This window comes from Lissotriton vulgaris, chromosome 6, assembly GCF_964263255.1.
Source record: "Lissotriton vulgaris chromosome 6, aLisVul1.2, whole genome shotgun sequence".
Taxonomy (NCBI): domain Eukaryota; kingdom Metazoa; phylum Chordata; class Amphibia; order Caudata; family Salamandridae; genus Lissotriton; species Lissotriton vulgaris.
Genome location: NC_141694.1, coordinates 225,277,711 through 225,296,941, shown reverse-complemented (window position 1 = coordinate 225,296,941; position 19,231 = coordinate 225,277,711). Strand labels below are relative to the sequence as shown.

The 19,231-nt window shown below is 47.7% G+C and overlaps 1 protein-coding gene across 2 annotated transcripts in view; it reads left to right on the top strand.

Moving 5' to 3' along the window:
• The window catches only part of PFN4 (profilin family member 4), a 74,043-nt gene that overhangs the window by 24,745 nt on the left and 30,067 nt on the right, over positions 1 to 19,231 (top strand). For both annotated transcript variants that reach the window (XM_086925166.1, XM_086925167.1), the window contains exon 2: positions 13,654 to 13,801. In XM_086925166.1, coding sequence (XP_086781292.1) covers positions 13,685 to 13,801 — 117 coding nt within the window. In that variant the 5' untranslated portion in view covers positions 13,654 to 13,684. The remainder of the gene's footprint in view (positions 1 to 13,653; positions 13,802 to 19,231) is intronic.

Below are 19,231 nucleotides of genomic sequence, written 5' to 3'. Positions count from 1 at the left end.
GGTAATTATTCAACATGGGAACTAAGAGGCGGTTTGCGCCAGCGGCCTGGGCATCGATAGGATTATGGGCTCATTTTCCACAATTGGCGTCCCAACGCGGGGTCCATCAGTGACATAGGGTCCGATAAGAGAGATCCAGACGAAGAAGTGAACATCTAAATGATCGGGGTATGCCTGCCTTGAGAGGGCCCTCGCCCGGCTGCCGATCGACAGAACTTCACCAATTCTGAACTGACCTCTCTTGAGTGACCTATTGTCCTGACTGGAATCCCACAGGAATGCTACATGGAGTAAGAGAACGATCGGGCGCTGGAGGAGGAAGTCAAAGAACTGTCCGTATGGTCCGGTCCGGGTAAGATTAAGTAGGGCGTTCTTACGCCTGATTGGTAGGGTGGTTCTATCCACCTGATTGATTGATTGATTGTATTGAAAATCGGTATTTGTATACTGATATTGTTGGTATTGGTTCATTTAGCTTTGAAGGCTACTTGACATATTGGTTCTCTTCTGAGAACGAGACATTCTCTGTTTGCAAACAGCGGCGAATAGGAACGTCGTCCCTCTTTGCAGATAGAGAAGGGTAGGTAATGCAGACTTTTTGTCCCCGTTGTAATTCGTCATGCCTACTTTTCTCCCCACTGGATTGTTTGAAGTCGATTAATAATCGATTGTTGTTCTTTGAGATCTTCCCTGTCTACAAACTGAGACGAGTAGAAATATTCTGTCTTCCTTTTTGGATAGCGAAGGGCAGGTAATGCAGACATTTGTCCCCGTTGTAATCCGTCATGCCTGTTTTTCTCCCCACTGATTGGTTGGTTGCCTGGACATGTTGTTCCAGGAATTGTTTCGTTTGAGGTATTTTCTGCCTGCAAACAACGTGGAATAGAAATATTCTATCTAGTCTTTGCAAGTAGTAAAGGGTAGGTTATGCCCCTTTGTGAATTCGTCAGTCCTACCCACTCCCCACTGTTTGGTTATTTGGGGGGTAGCTCGCATGGTCCGCCCAGGAGACTACCCTTATGGAGGACATATGCTCCCCGCTCATGGGCCATTTAGTGGAAGTAGACCATCTGGTCCGTCCAGGAGGCTACCCTAGTAAATGGAAGTACATCGCTCGGTCTGTCCAGGATGATACCCTAATGAAGGAATATATGTTCCCCTTTTTGATCGATAATCTCGTTCCACCCCGGACCATTTATTGGAGGGAACTCGTCTGGTCCGTCCAGAAGTACCCCCTAGTGAAAAGGACACATAAAAAATATGAAGTGATCACCGTTCCCTACTAACAGAAAGCTTTAGCTCGAAACACGCTAAGGAAGAGAAAGAAAAATAGAAAAGGAAATCAGGCTAAGTCAGTAACCCCCTGATGAGCTTTTGACTTCACTAAAAATAAGAAACATTAGAAATAGTTCATAATAAGAAATATAAAATGGCGAAAAGTTTGGCAGCAAAAATAGCCACGAGGTAGCTAGACTTCACTGCCTGTTCCTGCTCCCAACATGTCTGCCTCATTGCCCGCCACGCCCAAATAACGGTCACATGAAATAGAAACAATTCAATAGGTACCTACCCCCATTCCGGAAGCTCCCGAAGTGCAACAGGTCCGCGGTTACGCCCATCCGGAAGGCGAGGCCTCGAGGCACGAGGGGCTCGCCTGGCCACGGTCAGGAGGAGATGATGTTGGGCAGGCGGTCCAAAGAATGACAGAGACCTCTCCTTCTCTCCTCTTCTGCTGCCCTGCAGGCCACGGGGGGGGGGGCTGTCTTGCCTCAGCCACCGACCACCCCCCCCCTTCTGTCTCTCGCCTGGTCCGACCCACGAAGAAGGCCGAAGCCAAAAGCGAGAATGGTGGCGCTTGCAAGTAGTCCCGCCACATGTCAAATTCCTGGACAGTTCCAGGTAGTGCCGCCACATGTCGACGCCTGGACAGTTCCAGGTAGTCCCGCCACATGTCAAGAGAAAAGGGGGGGCTGTCTTGCCTCAGCCGCCGACCACCCCCCCCCATCTTCAATAGCCAGCACGGCCAATATCGAAGCGACGGAGCCGAGGAACGGCGCGGGGTCGCTGGAAGGGGGAGGTGACGCGAACGAGCCTCCCCCACCTCCCTCCAGGTGGAGGCTTCCAGCGACACCCCAATGCTCTTACTTAAAGAGGGTCAACATCAAAAAGCGGTCTTCTGCCCAGGACGGGCACACGCTCCATGCCTTCTCTCCTCGACCTTGAAGATTCTATGAGAGCCCGGGGGGCACCCCGATCCCTCCTCATGGGCGCCCCCGCCCCCTCACTGGGAACCACGACATCGGTGCAACTCCTGCCGGCACCAGCCTCGGATTGGAAATGGCTAAAATGCAGCCACGGCACAGACTTGTTCAGTTCCGGTGGAACACCAGGATGACCCGGTAGGAAAATTGTTGCCGCCCTTCCCACTCTTTGACTCATGGTCCATATTGTTAGACTGTTAACCACATAGCACAAAACTTTTTGAACTGCCAACGGAAGGTTCTGGGCCAACCATGCGAGACTAGAGACATTCTGACTATGCTGGAACTCGCCTGACCCCCTCCCAAAATGGCGCCGACACAAAATGAGACGTTTTTGAATAAACTTTGTTGCACCCTGATTGCGCAGCTTGTTGTCCCGAGATCTATATGCAGTTTTTGGATAATGAAAGTAGATATGAAGGATGTTGAGTATGTGCTTGGATAATGAACTGACTTAGGGTGGGTACTGATTATGATTTGGAAAATGAATTGGTGTAATTTAGATAAAGAATGAGTATTGGATAATGAATTATGAATTAATAAAAACTGAATTCTTGACATGCATCATGCTTGCTCTGTAAGAAAATTTTAATACGATTTTATTGCACTGCTGCACTTTATGCAATGAACTGCCACCAATTTCGTTTATTAAAAGTATTTTGAAAAAGAAAGCATGGTTGTAGCAGTTGCATTAATGAGTTTTGGATGCCCTACTACTGTGAGCGAAGAATAAGTATGATGAAGGATGTAGATCAAAAGGGATCAGATATTTAGCAGCTACATTATGTATCGCAGGCAGCCAGGAAAAGTGTTTTAGACACCCTTAAAACGACACCACAGAAATGCCACCTGGCCGTCACCCTTGCACCCGACAGAGAGGGTTACGACCGAGTAACTCATGTAGATATGTAGATCGTCAATGATCATCTATCTGACATTACTGGTCCCTCTAGGTTTAAACGCCGAGATGGTAAAGAAATGCAGTACGCGGAGATAGGTCGAGTAGGTGGTAGGTAAAAACATTTTTGGACTACTACATGCTGATGTACTTTGAATGCTGCCCCCCCCCCACCCCTTCTTTTCCCTCCCTTCTGCAGGTCACGTCAGAACGTCGGCTGAAGCGTGGAAGAGCGACGGTCGGACCACCGACGAAAAAGGGAAAGAGGGAATATGTGTGTAGTCGTTATAACGATAAGTTTTTAAAAGACGTAGGCTTAACATGACTGTTCCTCCTTAGGACATAGCGACTGAGAGGATGGACTGACATAGAAAATGGACAGGTACTGAATGACGAAAAATTGACTAGAAATGACGTGTTAAATAATGTAACTGGACGTTTGACTAGGTAGGGAAAGGACAAAGAAAAATTATACGGGTAAGGGTTGCCACGGCACCACCCGTCTAGGAAGTTAGAAATGTTGCTGATGTTCAAAATGCACTACCCCCTTTCTCACACTCTTATAGATATAGCCAAGCTGTCCGACTGTTCTCCCGATCAATACTTGCCGTTGCCTCAGCCTGGAGAACTTCCCACCAAAGGAGGGAACAGAAAAATGGTTTAAGATCCAACCATGGGTAACTAGCACGACCAGGTTAATTACTGATCGACCAACCGAGGTGTGAGTATTGGTAATTGGGAACGCTCGCAGGCGTGACAAGCGAGAATGGAAAGGGGGGAAGGGTAGAAAGAGCTAAGCACGTAGATAAATAGGATAGTAAAGATATGTAGGATATATATATAGAAACAGATCTTGTAGGCTAACAATTGTTTCCTGTCTTGTCGTGAATGTCTTGTATATGTGTAATACATGTGCCGTCTTCCCTGTCTGAGTTTGTGTGTATGTAATGTACGAATTTATGTCTTCCCTCTGTCTGTATCTGCGTGTTACCTGACCTTTGCTGTTCCGTGTTGTGAGCGCACTAAATGACCTATTTTCGTACACGTCTCTCTCTCTGTCTCTCTCTCTATCTCTCTCTCCACCCCCTTATCTCTCTCTCTACATGTCATACGTGTACCGAATGGCTCGTTTAGATTGCGGACGACTCTCACTCTCTATGAGAGTCTCCCTATTTTCTCTCCCTCTTTTTGGTAAAACCGTACCCCACCGGTACCAGTCTGATTTGATACATATTGAACGCGAAGGTGTTCAGCGAAATTGACCAAAAACTAAAATGACTGTATCTCGCCATATTACTGCCTCTCCTTTCTGCAAAATGAATGAACTTGAATTGGCTGAGAAGGAAAGGACAGGTAAGACGACTAAAGTCCCCCAAATCTGGCCATTTACAGGGGAACTGTATGTCAATGGCACCTTATGTCTGTTCTTCAGAGACGAACGCCAACGTCTAGATTGACCCCCAATGCCCAGATTGCCCCACCCCCCTTTTTGCACCGAAGCGTAAGCGCCCGAAGCATCCCCGCCCCATTTTGATAGAACCCAGTTGCTGTCCCGGATATAAACATGATGACCATGAGTAGCTGTTGGCCCTCGAGAAAATCTTGTTTTACCTGACTGTCGATGATGGCACCCCCGCCCTGTCTGAAAATGTTAGCCAGTCCTGAAGGGAAATGCTCCGTAATGTTGAATATGATGTAACGCACAGTTGATGGGAATCTCATTTATCCTCACTTGAGTTATAAACAGGATAATGAATAAACCTGCCATAAACTCAGTAGGAACGCTGACACATGCACTGCTTGGTAATAGGACCTCTGACTGTGACCAATGAGCGTATCTTCCAAATGCGTAGAATTGAGGGAGGAATTCACATGCGTAGATATCTTCTTCTGCCATTTCTCTAAAACCTTGTCTTGTACCTATTCAAAGATTCACGATCACCGAAGGAGATGGGTCAGATGTGACGTACAGCCTGACTGCGGATCTTGGGACTCGTGTGACCTCGACCAAAGGTGGAGCCGCAGAGCAACAGGATACGGGACGAGACCGCAATTTCAACGTGGAAAATGAAAAACGATGGGCCGCCTCGAAGCCCCCCGCCTGCTAACCCACGTGTGCCTGGAGTCTCCGTCCCCCTTCTTTGGGCCCGATGGATGGGCCTGCCTGCTTGTTATCCTTTGCTCCTTTGGTCCCTTTTGTGTGTCCCAGGAACTCTGACCCAACTCCGCCCTCTCACCTATCGACTATTTGAACCACACTCACCCTCTTTTCCACGTGACTTTTTGCCAAGGGAAAGAACCGCATTCCACTGGGAATAGGGTGCTGCCATAGAACTATGGGTGCCGAGCATAAGGCGCCACCAACCGGATTGTTTAGGGAACAGGACTGTGGTCTAACAGCAGAGGACTGACCGCACCCTGCAACGCGTAAGGATAGAACCGAGCTGGACCTATAGCTCCACCGCCGGTGCTCAACAGCGCCAACGAAAGTACACGGACTAGAGCCTACCAGTGATGGCTCACTGACAAAAAGACACTGTGACGAAGAAATATTGTGTATTGAACTGAATTCCGCTCTCAACTACCTGGTCAAAACTGTTCATTGGTCACATTTTTTAAGTCAGAAAGATTTTTTTTGCTATGTAGTGCGTTTAATTGTTAGGAACTCAACGAAAAGCAATTTTCTATGTACTGCATTCTGCCCATCACCTTAACTGTCTATGATTGTACGCCAAATGTTAGTATCGACGAAATGCTAATTCATCAACGATGCCTGTCTACCTGTAAACCTATCAATTGCAAAAATGACTGCTGTTATGTAAAAAGGGGCGACTGTGAAAGTGGAAGAAATTGATGTACATAGACAGCATTCATTCCCCTTCTTCTCCCACTCCTCTCCCTGTGAGCACCATGAATACCGTAAACTATTGACCGTATCACTCTGCCAGTAAGAGCCCATACCCCTATGCATATGTACAGCCAGTTTAGGCACCATGGCCTTTTACCCATTGGAATCCCCGGCTTCCCACCTGCGCGTACCTTACACCCTCTCCCTCTGCGCGACCCTGCTGTGAAAGGCAACTCTCCTGCTTGACCCGCACAAAACCCCCTCCATTCCCTCTTGAAGAGGCATCCTTCGCCTTAGCTGACATAGCCCTCCCCAGCTGCACCTGGCTGCCCCCGCTCTCTCATGTACGGGTCATAAGATCTCTCTCTCTCTCTCTGTGTGACTCTGTCCCTGTGTCCACCCTGGTTACCCCTCCCTTCTCCTCACATGGGCAAGTCATAAACCCTCTTCTTCTGCAAGACCCTGTCCTTGAGAGTCACGGCCGCGCCTGACTAACACCTCCTTCCCTTCCATGAATGCCCCTCTGTTGACAAGCCTTCCCTCCGCGCTCGATTGTCCACGCGGCATGAATACCACTCCTTGATGACCCCTTCCCCCGAGTCCGGCTGACCACACATGTCCGAGGCCATCGCCTAAGCCAGGAGATACCATTTACTGCCCTTATTGTATGAAGTCACTCCTCCTCAAGAGACCCACTATTGATCCTAGCCACCCCACCCCCTGGGCTATGATCAGGCGTACACATCCTACGAAACACTCAGCTGCGTGATTGCCCTCCCCTCTTATCAGCAGGTCAAGGGTCCCCATTGTGAACACATGTGGGGTAGGATTGACACGAGGATTATAGGGATGTCTTTCTTTTGCGTCATACTGTCCTGATTGTGTTATCAAGTGTTCTGTAAGGTATAAAAGCAAGAGTCTCAGCTCACTTGTTAGAGCACCTCCCGAAAGACACTGTGTTTCGTGTCCGAAATGACTGGCTCTCCTCATGAGAATTAAACTCTGTTCTTGATTCCTGCTTCCAGCGCCCGTCTCTTTATTTGGTAATTATTCAACATGGGAACTAAGAGGCGGTTTGCGCCAGCGGCCTGGGCATCGATAGGATTATGGGCTCATTTTCCACAGCAGTGGTTCAAAAGGGGGACCCATCAGCCTGGTGAGGACCACATTGAGGTTCTACTCCGGAGCTGGTGGCGTCCGCGGAGGAATGCCTCGTTTGAGTCCTTCCAGAAAGGCTTTAATGGCAGGCACCCTGAAAAGTGAGAGGTGCTGTCTGTTTTGGAGATAAGCAGCCATTGCGGATAAATGTATATGAATGGAAGCATAGGACAGATTACATTTATACAGATGTAAGAGATAACAAATGATGTTTTGAACAGATGCATCCAGCGGGTTAATGTTGTGGTTTGCACAATAAATGACAAACCGCTTCCACTTCGCCGCATAGCATGCTCTGGTGGTGGGCTTCCTTGCCTCCCGGATGATGTCCATACAGTCAGGAGGTAAGTTGAGGTAGCCAAACTCTAAGACCTCAGGAGCCAGATCGCCAGGTTGAGCTGTTGTGGATCTGGATGCTGAATGTCGCCATGGCTCTGCGTCAAAAGCCTGGGTGTGAGGCGCAGCCTTTGATGCGGTACCACGGACAGTTCCAGAACCGTGGTGTACCATGGTTGGCGAGCCCACGTTGGAGCAACCAGGATGAGAGTCATCGAGTGCTGCTTCAGCTTGCATGCCACCAGCGGTATTAGAGGTGCTGGGGGAAAGCGTACGCAAATTTGCCTGACCAGTTCATCCATATCACATTGCCTTGCGACTGTGGGTGTGGAAACCTGGCGGCAAAGCTTCGGCATTTTGCGTTCTCCTTTGTGGCGAACAGGTCTATCTCTGGATGACCCCACCTTTGGAAGTACGGGTGAAGTACTGATGGATGTATCTCCCACTCGTGCATTTGGTGGCTGTACCTGCTGAGCAGGTCCGCCATCTGATTGTCTTTGCCTGGGAGGTGTTCTGCCATGAGGAAGATGTTTCTCTGAATGGCCCACTTCCACATGCTCTGAGCCAGATGAGACAACTGTGGAGAGTGTGTTCCTCCCTGCTTCTGAATGTAGTACATGGCCGTCATGTTGTCCGTCCGGATCAACACGACCTTGTTGCACAGATGTACTTTGAAGGCTTTTAGTGCCATGAAGATCGCCATCAGTTCCAAAACATTGATGTGCATCTTCCTTTGCTGTGGTGTCTATAGTCCCTGCACAGTGTAATGGAGTACATGAGCTCCCCATCCCTGGAGAGAAGCGTCCGTCGTCAGGATGATCTGTGGCACAGGCTCTTGGAACGGTCGTCCCTTGCAAAGGTTTTGTGGGTTCCACCAATGCAGAGAGTTGTATGCCTGACCACTCACCAACACTAGGTCTTTCAACTGTCCGTGAGCCTGAGTCCACTGACGTGCTAAGCACTCCTGAAGCGGACGCATATGTAGTCTCGCGTGCTGGACTATGGAGATGCAGGAGGCCATCATGCCTATCAACTGCATGAACACTCGCGCTGGAAGCGAGTGTTGAGGTCTGAATTTTTGTATCAGCGATTGAATGCTGTTGACCCTCACTGAATTCGGCTGTGCTGTGGCTGCCAGAGTGTTTATCGTCGCACCCAGATACTGCTGTATGTGGGCGGGTCGCAGGTGGGACTTTGGGTAATTCAGTGAGAATCCCAGATTGTGAAGAAGGTGAATGGTGTGGGACATGTGGGCGGCACACTGCTGGGTTGACTCTGCCTGGAAGAGCCAGTCGTCTAGATAAGGGTAGACATGAATGTTTTGTCTCCTTAGGTGCGCCGCCACCGTCGCCAGGCACTTTGTAAACACCCTGGGTGCCGTGGTGACCCCGAAAGGCAAAACCTTGAACTGGCAATGTTGGTTTTGGATGGTGAACCGGACATATTTTTTGTGTGACGGGTGCAGCGGAATGTGAAAATACGCATCCTTTAGATCTAAAGTTGCGAGAAAACTGAGTAACGGTAAGACTTGCTGCAGGGTCAGCATGTGAAAGTGCTCCGATAGAATGTACTGATTGAGGGGTCTGAGGTCCAGTATGGGTCTGAGGGACCCGTCCTTTTTTGGTATCAAGAAGTACAGTGAGTAAACTCCTGTGCCTCTTTCTTCCACAGGCACGAGCTCGATAGCCCCTTTTTGCAGCATGACGAGGACCTCCTGCTGCAATAAAGTGCAAATGCTCGGCTGACATAGGACGGTGTCTTGGGGGTATGTTGGGTGGAGTGGATGTTAACTCCAGACAATAACCGTACTATATAAGCTGTGTGACCCACCTGTCTGTGGTGATGGATTTCCAGACTGGCAGGAACTGATGAAGTCTCCCCCCGACCGGTGTTGCGTGGTCGGGGGGCAGTGACAAGGCGTCACTGTTTGTTAGTGGCAGAGGATCTGGAGTTGTTATTTCCACGACCCCTGCCTTTGGCGCTGTTTCCACGATATCCACCTCGACTTTGTTTGGTGTATGTGGTCTGCGTGTTGCCTTTATAGTACTGTGTGGTTTGGGAGAGCTGGCCTCTGGAAACACCTCTAGTGCTTGAGCGACGAAAAGAACCACCCCTGAATTGCTGGGACTGCAGGGCCCCCATGGACTTAGCAGTTTCAGTGTCCTTTTTGATCTCCTCCAAGGTGGTGCCCACCTCTGGGACAAACAGATGATCAGGGTTTACTGTCTGATTAAGAATGGTGGTCTGTATCTCTGGCTTAAGTCCCGAGATTCTGCGCCAGGCATGTCGTCTCAGCATGACACTAGAGTTGATAGCTCTGGCCACGGTGTCAGCCGCGTCCAGTGCACATTTAATAGAAGCATTGGATATTAGCTTCCCCTCTTGGATGAGCATCTCAGCTGCCTCTTTGTATTCGTCTGGCAGGTGCTGCAACAGGATCTCCAGTGTGTCATAGTGTGCCCTGTCATACCTTGCTAGAAGTGCTTGTGTATTTGAAATGCGCCAGATATTGGCCGCTTGAGCTGCCACCCTTTTCCCTGATGCCTCAAACACCTTAGATTCCTTATCTGGGGGAGGAGCATCACCCGTTGTTTGTGAATTAGCCCTCTTCCGGGCATTTGAAACAACAAGAGAGTCCAAAGGCAACTGTCCCTTGATGTAAGTAGGGTCAGTAGGTGCTGGTTTATACTTCTTCTCAATTCTAGGGTTTATCACCCTGGCTCTGGTAGGCTCCTTAAAGATCTCCCCAGCATGTTTCAAGACACCCTTCAACATAGGCAGAGTCTTGACAGTTCTCTCCGAGATGGAAAAGGTGTCAAAAAGAAAGTCCACTTCAATGGGGTCAGCATGGAGCTGGACGTCATGATTTGTAGCCGCCCTTTCAATGAGGGCATTAAACGCCGCTGAATCCTCTGTAGGCGACGTTTTTACAGCATAGAGTTGAGTGTCTGGGGTAGAGTGAGGATCACCTGGGTCAGCACCAGCTGCCCAGGGTTCATTGGTATCATCTGGGTCAGTGTAGACAGGATAGCTATACTCATCATCATCATCACCTTCCCTAGCGTCCACGTCAGAGTAAGTAGGTGAGACATCATGGCCATGTGGAGAAAGTGGTTCCACAAGAACAGGAGTTGAAGGGAATCCTTCTTTTTCTTCAAAGGAATTTTATAGGACTCCATTGGCTGTTCTGGGGCAATTTTCCGTTTAGGAAGGGAAAGTCTGCCCATTTCGGCATCAATAAAATGTTCTTGTGCTGTTCTTCCAACGAAGATTGTCGATGCTTTAAGGCCGGGACCACTGTCGTCGACTTCAGCACCGAGGGCACCTTCTCGGGCACGCTGGCGACCATCCTAGGGGTGAAAGCCTTCGGCGCCACTTTCGGCGGCAACGTGAAGAGAATGGGCGTCGACGCTTTTTGAGGTTTATCGACAGGCTTCGAAGATGGAGTATCTTTTGGTCCGACAGTCGAGGCCTTCTCCTTGATGCGCTTTAGGGAGTCCGCCACCTGCTTGGAGAAAGCGGCGGACGGCCGCGCCGAGTCGACGGAATCCTTCGAGGCACCACTAGACGTGGACTCGTGGGTTGTGCCGCTCTTGGCCTTGTCTTGTTGACGCAGAGTCTCGAGAACCTTCGGATCACCGAGTCCTTTGTTGGTGCCGACCATCTTCGGCGCCGATTTACTCGGCTCGACTGCCTTGACCTTTGTCTTCGGCGTGGCAGACTTCGTCTTAACGCCCTTGACCTGTGTCTTCGGATCGACAACACCCTTTTGCTTCGTCGGTGCCGACAGGTCCGAGGCCTTCGATCCGACCACAGTAATGCACACTTTCGGTTTCGAGGGGTGCACCAGTGCTTTCACTTGCGTCGAGACTGTTGTTTTTACTTTCGGGTTTTGATTTTGCAGGGTGCGGCTCAATAGCAATGTCCGTAGCCGAGCCCGAAGGCGGGGCCGTAGAACCCATTGGAAGATCTTGGGTAAGGCCTAGTGGCGATCTCTCGACCTGAGCCTTTTGAAGCGTTTCGGCCCCAATGTCAGTTTGAGTTAGCTATTCGCTCTTCGCTATCTTCCATGGCCCCAAAAGCCCCATCGTCGTCTCCTACCTCGTCGACGACTTCTTCCGCTTCGAGCATTTCAGCGTCCGCTTTGTAGTTGTAGTCGACCTCCGACGCGGGATTCAACAGGTTCTCACTAACTTCCCGGTCAGCTCCCTCATCATCCCCTGCATCAAAAATGTCCACAGGCGCCGGGGCAGTCTGCTGGGCCTCCTGGCGCGCAGCGCGTCGATGCTTAAGCGTCTTCTTGGATCGAAAACGGGAACAAGCCATGCAACTGGCTTCATCATGATCCGGCGACAGACACTTGTTGCACACCGGGTGGACGTCGATGTGGGGATACTTGGAGTTGCACACGGGACATCTCTTGAACGGGCTACGTTCCATGATGATCAGTCGATAGGGTCTGTGGCGTCGACTGGGCCCTCCGCGTCGAAAGCATGCGGTTCTCTGGAATCCGGCTTGGAACCGAGCTGGAAGAATCAGGCTCCGAACGCAAGACTATACCGACGAAAAAACTAAAGGCCTTTTGGCCTTAAGAAAGTTTATATCGATTCCGACTAGAGTGAACCAATATACATCCGATCCCAATGGCGGAAAAAAACAATCTGAGGATGGAGTCGATGCCCATGCGCACTGTAGTCCAGGGGAGGAGCCAGCTATCTCGTGATACTTCGAAGACTCTTCCAGGACAACAATGTGCGATCATCCGGACCCAACACTAGGCGACAATCTATGCACAGATATGAATTCAGCAGCCCACATGCCTCGAACACATAGTTGTGGGGCTAGTACCCAGAAGGATTTTCCTCCAAAACACATTTTGTGAAAGCGTGGTCAGAACAGCGCATTGAGTGAGGGTGAAGGAAGCACACAACAAGGCGGCTATCTGGTTATTTTATCAACATGAAAGGAGGGGTCTTTACCAGCCAGACTAAACGGAGTGTATTGAAACGAACCCTACTATGAATGGGAAGCCAAAATAGCTATGATTGAAGTCTCATTAGCAGTGATGTGTTTACACCAAGTTATGACGCATTACAATAATCTAATCTAGTGCCTATGGTGGCAGCTGTAGCTGATCTTCTGCCTTCGATGGAGGAAATAGGGGAAAGCGATCTAAGCATGCACATATAGAAGTGCAGGAGGAGTGAACTGCAGAGACCAGGTTGTCCATCTTTAGTTTAGTCTACTCTAATTCCCAGCCTCTTGACATTGGGTTTAGGTTGAGGAGGGATTAGAAAGGACAAAACCAACACTTATTACTTAGAAGTTTGAAGACCCAGCTCACACGTAGGAGTGGCGAGAAGTAAGGGGGTCGGGATGAAGGAAGGAGCATCCATTGAGGCATAAAATCCCAGTTTTCTAGGACTGGACAGTAATCATCACACCATATTAGAGGGATGGGGGAGCTGACCAGTTGTCAGCTGCCGGGTCTTCCAGCAATAAGAATAATTGAAACACTATTATGGCTGATGCGGGTGTCCCTCGTTTGGCATATTGGTTTTTCTTTCACACATTTACCACATAGATTCACATATCTGCCCCCAACTCCCTGATATGAATCATCTGATCTCCAACCTCAGGCTAAGGCAGTGGTTATTTTACATAAGATCAAATTTGCACTGATATGAAGCATTGCTCTGAATGCATAGCAGGCATTAAGGAACACTCAGGCCACTGTTTGACCTTCTGAACACATGTACTAGATACATAGTTATGTTAAGAGTGCACTGTTGCCTCACACACAACCAGATTGTGTTTGCGCTAGGTCCAAATACTTCCTGAGCAAGAAGAATTTATGCCCTTCTGTGTGATGGAAAAGACTTCTGTTTTTGTGAGCAAGTTGGAAGATGACCATGTATTGTTCTGTAACATCTAGATTCTTCATGCTTCAATATATATTGGGTATTCTCACATGTATAGTGCAGATAAGGTTGATTCACAAGTACATTTTAGTCCACAGTTCTTCCTCGGTTTGTGTGTACTTCCATTATGGAGCAATCTAATAATGGCTGGTGATATTATGCAATCTCCTATAGTGTCAGCAGCATGTTTTACATCTTGGCTTATGTCTTTTGTGCTGTTATTTCTTTCAGGAGCAGGGTGAAAACACCCATTGTGAATAAAATGACCCAGTTGCAAACTCTGCTGAACGAGACTCTCATTCAAACCAAGCATGTGGAAAATGCAGCCATTCTTAACATAAAAGACGCGAAAGTGGCTGCATCTACGGCAGGATTTAATGTAAGGAAACTCATGCATTATTCAAAAACATTGATAGAACAAACATATACTCCCACACTTATGCAGCCTCATTAAGGAGTAAATTGTGATGTGTGTCAGCAAATTCTCCTCAAACCATTTTTATGCCATTTCAGTCAATGTCTAGCAAACGTACAGTAGTTGTGATTGTAAGTACCACACCTCAGCTGCAGTGTGTGGTAGAACATTTTTTAAGGATTGGATGAGCAGCATTGTTTTTTTAGCATAGATAAAGTACGATATTGAAGAGAAATCATCTGCATATGTGCAGTTGGCCACTATAAACCGTTAAAGATGGGTCCTGCGTTCATTGTTAGCACTAACCTTCCACCGACAGGAAAAAGGGACGGTTGTTGCTCCAGTCGCATTACTTTATCCTCTTGAATCAGTATTTTGTAGAACATTTTGATTGTGTCTGAAAACAGAACATTGCATTTCAAAGAATGCCTACAAGGTATGGACCTCTAGCAGTAACAAATCTCAAGCTTACGCAAAGAGGCAATGGCACTTTAAAGCCATTTACCTTTACATTTGATGTTTCACAATGTTTCATAACACAGTATGGTGTCCCTCTCTAACATCTGAAGTATAGAAAAAATGATGATTTAAATCCTTGAATTAATCTCAGCCACTGGTAATTACCCTGGGGCTGCATCCCATCGTTATTTTGCCCACCATGCCACCTCAGTTTGGACCCAGCCATATGCAAATCAGTCTTGACCCTGCTCCAGTAGGAACAGTCCAACCCAAACTGCCAGGCCAGGACAGGTCCTCGACTGAATTGGAACACAAGCAACCCAGGCTGGTTTTCACCCTTATTGCGGCTCGTCAGCCAGGATTAGCTTTTTTCCAGTGGCCCAGTGTGGATGGGACTAATTTCTAGGCATACCTGTGCCACTTATGGCGCCACACTGAAGTATACAAAAAAGGGATGAACGGAATGCTTGAATTAATATCAGGCATTGAAAATTACTCGGTCCGCATCCCACCCCATCGTTATTATGCCACCAAGCCACGTCAGTTTGGACCCAGCCGTATGCAAATCAGTCTTGACACTATGCAATAGGAACAGTATGGCGCAAATTGCCAGGCCAGGTCCTCCATGAACCAGAACCCAAGGAACACAAGATCCTTCTTCTGATTAGGGCTCGTCAGTCCGTTGCGGCTTGGTTCCAGTTGCACACTAACAACAGTGTGGGTATCACCTGTAGATGTTCCACATTATCTTCATGTTCAATTAATTTAATTAAACTGTTCGGGTGAGCGTCACCATGCTAGGCATAGTTTGACGCTGCAGGAGAGCGTTGGCAGGCAGAAGCAATCGGCGTAGCTGCCGAAGGCAGCATGCGCGCCTCACTCCCTGATCCTCGTTCAGCCTCGCCCAGCCCCATTGTTCGTTTGTCTGCAGCCCCTGTTCACAGTGATCCCCCAACTGCGACATGGCTAGCTAGGCAGCCAGTTAGGCACTGTCTTCACTGGTCTTCATGCAGCACTGGCTGTACTGCATTGTAGTGTGTTGTGGTTCCAAGACCTGTATCGCTGTAAAGCAGACCCGCATTAAGCAAGAACAATGAGGAAACGTGCCCTCCTACAGTTATATTCTATGCCTTCAGTGTCTGTCTATATGCTCTCTTGCTGCTCATCAGCAGTAAGCTTTTTGTGTGGGTCTAATTTTGTAGTGGTTTTGGACCAATTGATCAGTGACCAGTTTGCGGGGGGGGGGGCAGTTTTTTATGTGGAGACCGTTGTATGTGTCAGTGCCAGCACAGCATACATTTCTGGGGGGTGTATTAAGGTTGAGATCAAGACTTACCTACCTGATGCCAGACTGCTGTTAAGGGTCCCTTTCACAGTGTAGTGGTTGTAAAGGAGGTCGCTCAGGTTAGAAGGCGAGCAGAGCTTGACTAGTATACTGAGCCTCTCCCCACTGCCCCTGTGTTTTTCCTGCATTGTAATAGGGAGGGGACTGGCCCTGGATGACATTGGGCCGCCGGAGATTCCAGGGGCCCACATATCTCTGGCCGGGGAAGGGCAAACTTGCATGATAGGAGGGAGAAAAGCCTAACACTCAATTCGCAAGAAAGCGCTGCCGCACTTACCACTATGCATGGGCAACATTGGGGCTGCCAGAGACTCCAAAGCCCACATTTCTTCGTGCAAGTGAGCCTTAACGTGCCTGAGAGGAGGGGTAGGAGTCCCGGCCAAGGGAAGGCCCAACTTGTGCCAGTCCACGCCAGGAAGGAGGCAGGGCAGAGCTTTACACGTGGGAAAAGATTGTTGCTACCAGGAAGGCATAACATCATGAAGGCTGTGAGTACCTGAGGTGGTGCAGCGATTGGTCTCTAATATAGGAAAAAAGAAAGCAGTAAATGTTATTTTGGGCCTTGGGACTGAGCCAAAATCAGCAAAACAACATGCAACCAAAAACTGTATTCTAGTTGATATCAATAACTTAACTGAGGAGGTAGAAGAAATATTAAGCAAAGGGATAAACAGGTGAAGTCCCTAGGTTCTAAACCAAAAATCAACCATTTTTTCAAAGGGAAGGATAATAAAGATACCCTTAGCTGTAAAACCCATCAATCAGCCGCCGTTCTGCTACCTATAGTTCTTGTCAGCAAAAAGACACATTTTTCTACTAATTCTCCTATCAATCTAATCTAATTCTCCTATCAATCAGTCAATAACTGCTCATAATCAACCCTCCATGACAGAGGAATCGAACGTCTGTTCACCCATTACGACTAGTATAAAATGTTCCAATCGATATGCTCCCTTTGTCAGTCTGATGAATGCAAACCCTCCACCAATTATTTCTGTTGCTGTAGTTTCTTCACACCCGCAGGTCATCAGTTTACTAACTGCTAACATGAGGAGGATCGGTAAGAAAAAAGAAAAAAAGCAAAAGCATTTAAAAAAAAATCTGTTTATTCACATTTGGTGGTATCATCATGACGTCAGTTTACATTATGAAACATCCTACTATCATTCATTACAGAGCTCATCGTGCTATTACATAAGTATCTTATCCATTATATTTGGTACCTACATCTATACAATGACATATTAAATATCTAGTTGGCATCAGCTTGTTTCTGTTTCGCTGTTCAGTGTTGGCAGCGCACATATTCACCCCCCCGGTAGGTATTTCCACCGCCCCATAATCTCATCCATTTTTTAGGACAACCTCTGCGCACATATACCGCTTTTTCCGCCATCATGGCCATGGCCATATCTTTACACCATTCCAGCTTCGTGGGGGTGGTGACTGCTACCCAGTGTTTAGCACTGTTCATTTTGGCTAACATCATTCCTAATATTGCCCAAGTCTGCGCTGTTGAATTAAGGTCTATCGCCTCCCAAATATTCAAGAGGCAGCATTTGGGCGCTGGCGGAACTGGGCTCTCGTGATAATGGACATGACTGATTTCCAGTATGACCCTATTGCAGGGCACTCCCAGAGTGTATGATAAAAGGTACCGGGCACTCCACACTGTCGCAGGCAGAGTTGGTTGTCAGTTTTCCCTATCTTGTATAAAGTGGTTCTAGTGTACTAGATTCTGTGAAGGATCTTAAGTTGTACAAGGCGTAGTTTAGATGGAATCGCTACTTCTCTGAGTGATGCTAGTGGTTCCTGCCACTCTGTATCATCTAGGTCCCCACCTCCTGCCACTTTTCTCGTTGCATTTGCCTGGGGTCGGGCCTGGTATTAATGATCATTCGGTATGTCATAGATATTGCTTTTGTGGCCATTTGGGGCCATATGTAGGTGGCCAAATACCGATCGGTAACACCGAAAATGGCTCATTTTCGGTGTTACCGACAAATAATTTGTAATTCCAGATGTAGGGGGCCTGAAAATTACCGATTCTGTATATTTACCGAATCGGTAATTTTACCGAATCGGTAAATTACCGAATCGGTAAATGTACAGAATCGGTAATTTGGGATGTAGGTGGCACTGGAAACAGTGCCACAGGCCCTTAGAAATTCGTTATTTACCATGAAATACAATGGCATGGTAAATAACGAATTTCTGTGTACATGCACATCTGTGCATGTACACCTGTGCCATGTGGCACACATACATGCCCTAAGGGCATGTATGTGTGTCACATTGCACACAAGCCAGAATCAGGGGTGCAACAGGGTGTCAAAGTGACACCCTGTCCCCCTTAACAAATCGGTAAAATTACCGAGGGCCATATGTAGGTGGCCAAATACCGATCGGTAACACCGAAAATGGCTCATTTTCGGTGTTACCGACAAATAATTTGTAATTCCAGATGTAGGGGGCCTGAAAATTACCGATTCTGTATATTTACCGAATCGGTAATTTTACCGAATCGGTAAATTACCGAATCGGTAAATGTACAGAATCGGTAATTTGGGATGTAGGTGGCACTGGAAACAGTGCCACAGGCCCTTAGAAATTCGTTATTTACCATGAAATACAATGGCATGGTAAATAACGAATTTCTGTGTACATGCACATCTGTGCATGTACACCTGTGCCATGTGGCACACATACATGCCCTAAGGGCATGTATGTGTGTCACATTGCACACAAGCCAGAATCAGGGGTGCAACAGGGTGTCAAAGTGACACCCTGTCCCCCTTAACAAATCGGTAAAATTACCGAATCGGTATTTACCGATTCGGTAATTGCCATTGATTCCTATGGGCCTCAAGGCCCATAGGAATCAATGGCAATTACCGAATCGGTAAATACCGATTCGGTAATTACCGAATATTACCGATTCGGTAATATTTAAATAATAATTACCTACATGGCATTTACCGAATTGTAAATACCGAATCGGTAAAATTCGGTATTTACGATTCGGTAAATGCCATTTACCTACATATGGCCCGAATCGGTATTTACCGATTCGGTAATTGCCATTGATTCCTATGGGCCTCAAGGCCCATAGGAATCAATGGCAATTACCGAATCGGTAAATACCGATTCGGTAATTACCGAATATTACCGATTCGGTAATATTTAAATAATAATTACCTACATGGCATTTACCGAATTGTAAATACCGAATCGGTAAAAATCGGTATTTACGATTCGGTAAATGCCATTTACCTACATATGGCCCTTGATCTGTTAATAACCTATCCTCTAATGATGAGGCCTCATGAGACTAGTGTCTGGGGCGGTTGCTGCCTCTAGAGCGTGTTTGATTTGAAGGTAACGGAATTGCTCCGTGGGTGCCATTTCATATTTGTCTTAGAGTTGCTCAAACAGAATCATCTTCTCCTGTGCCCAATGATCTCCCACTTTTGATATCCCTATATTGTCCTGATGACTGAAGCCTTTACTTTTGCCCAGTCTGCCCAGTCTGTCCGTGTTCCAGAGAGGTGTTGCTTGTATGATTTTGTTGTTCCACCCTAATCTTTTCT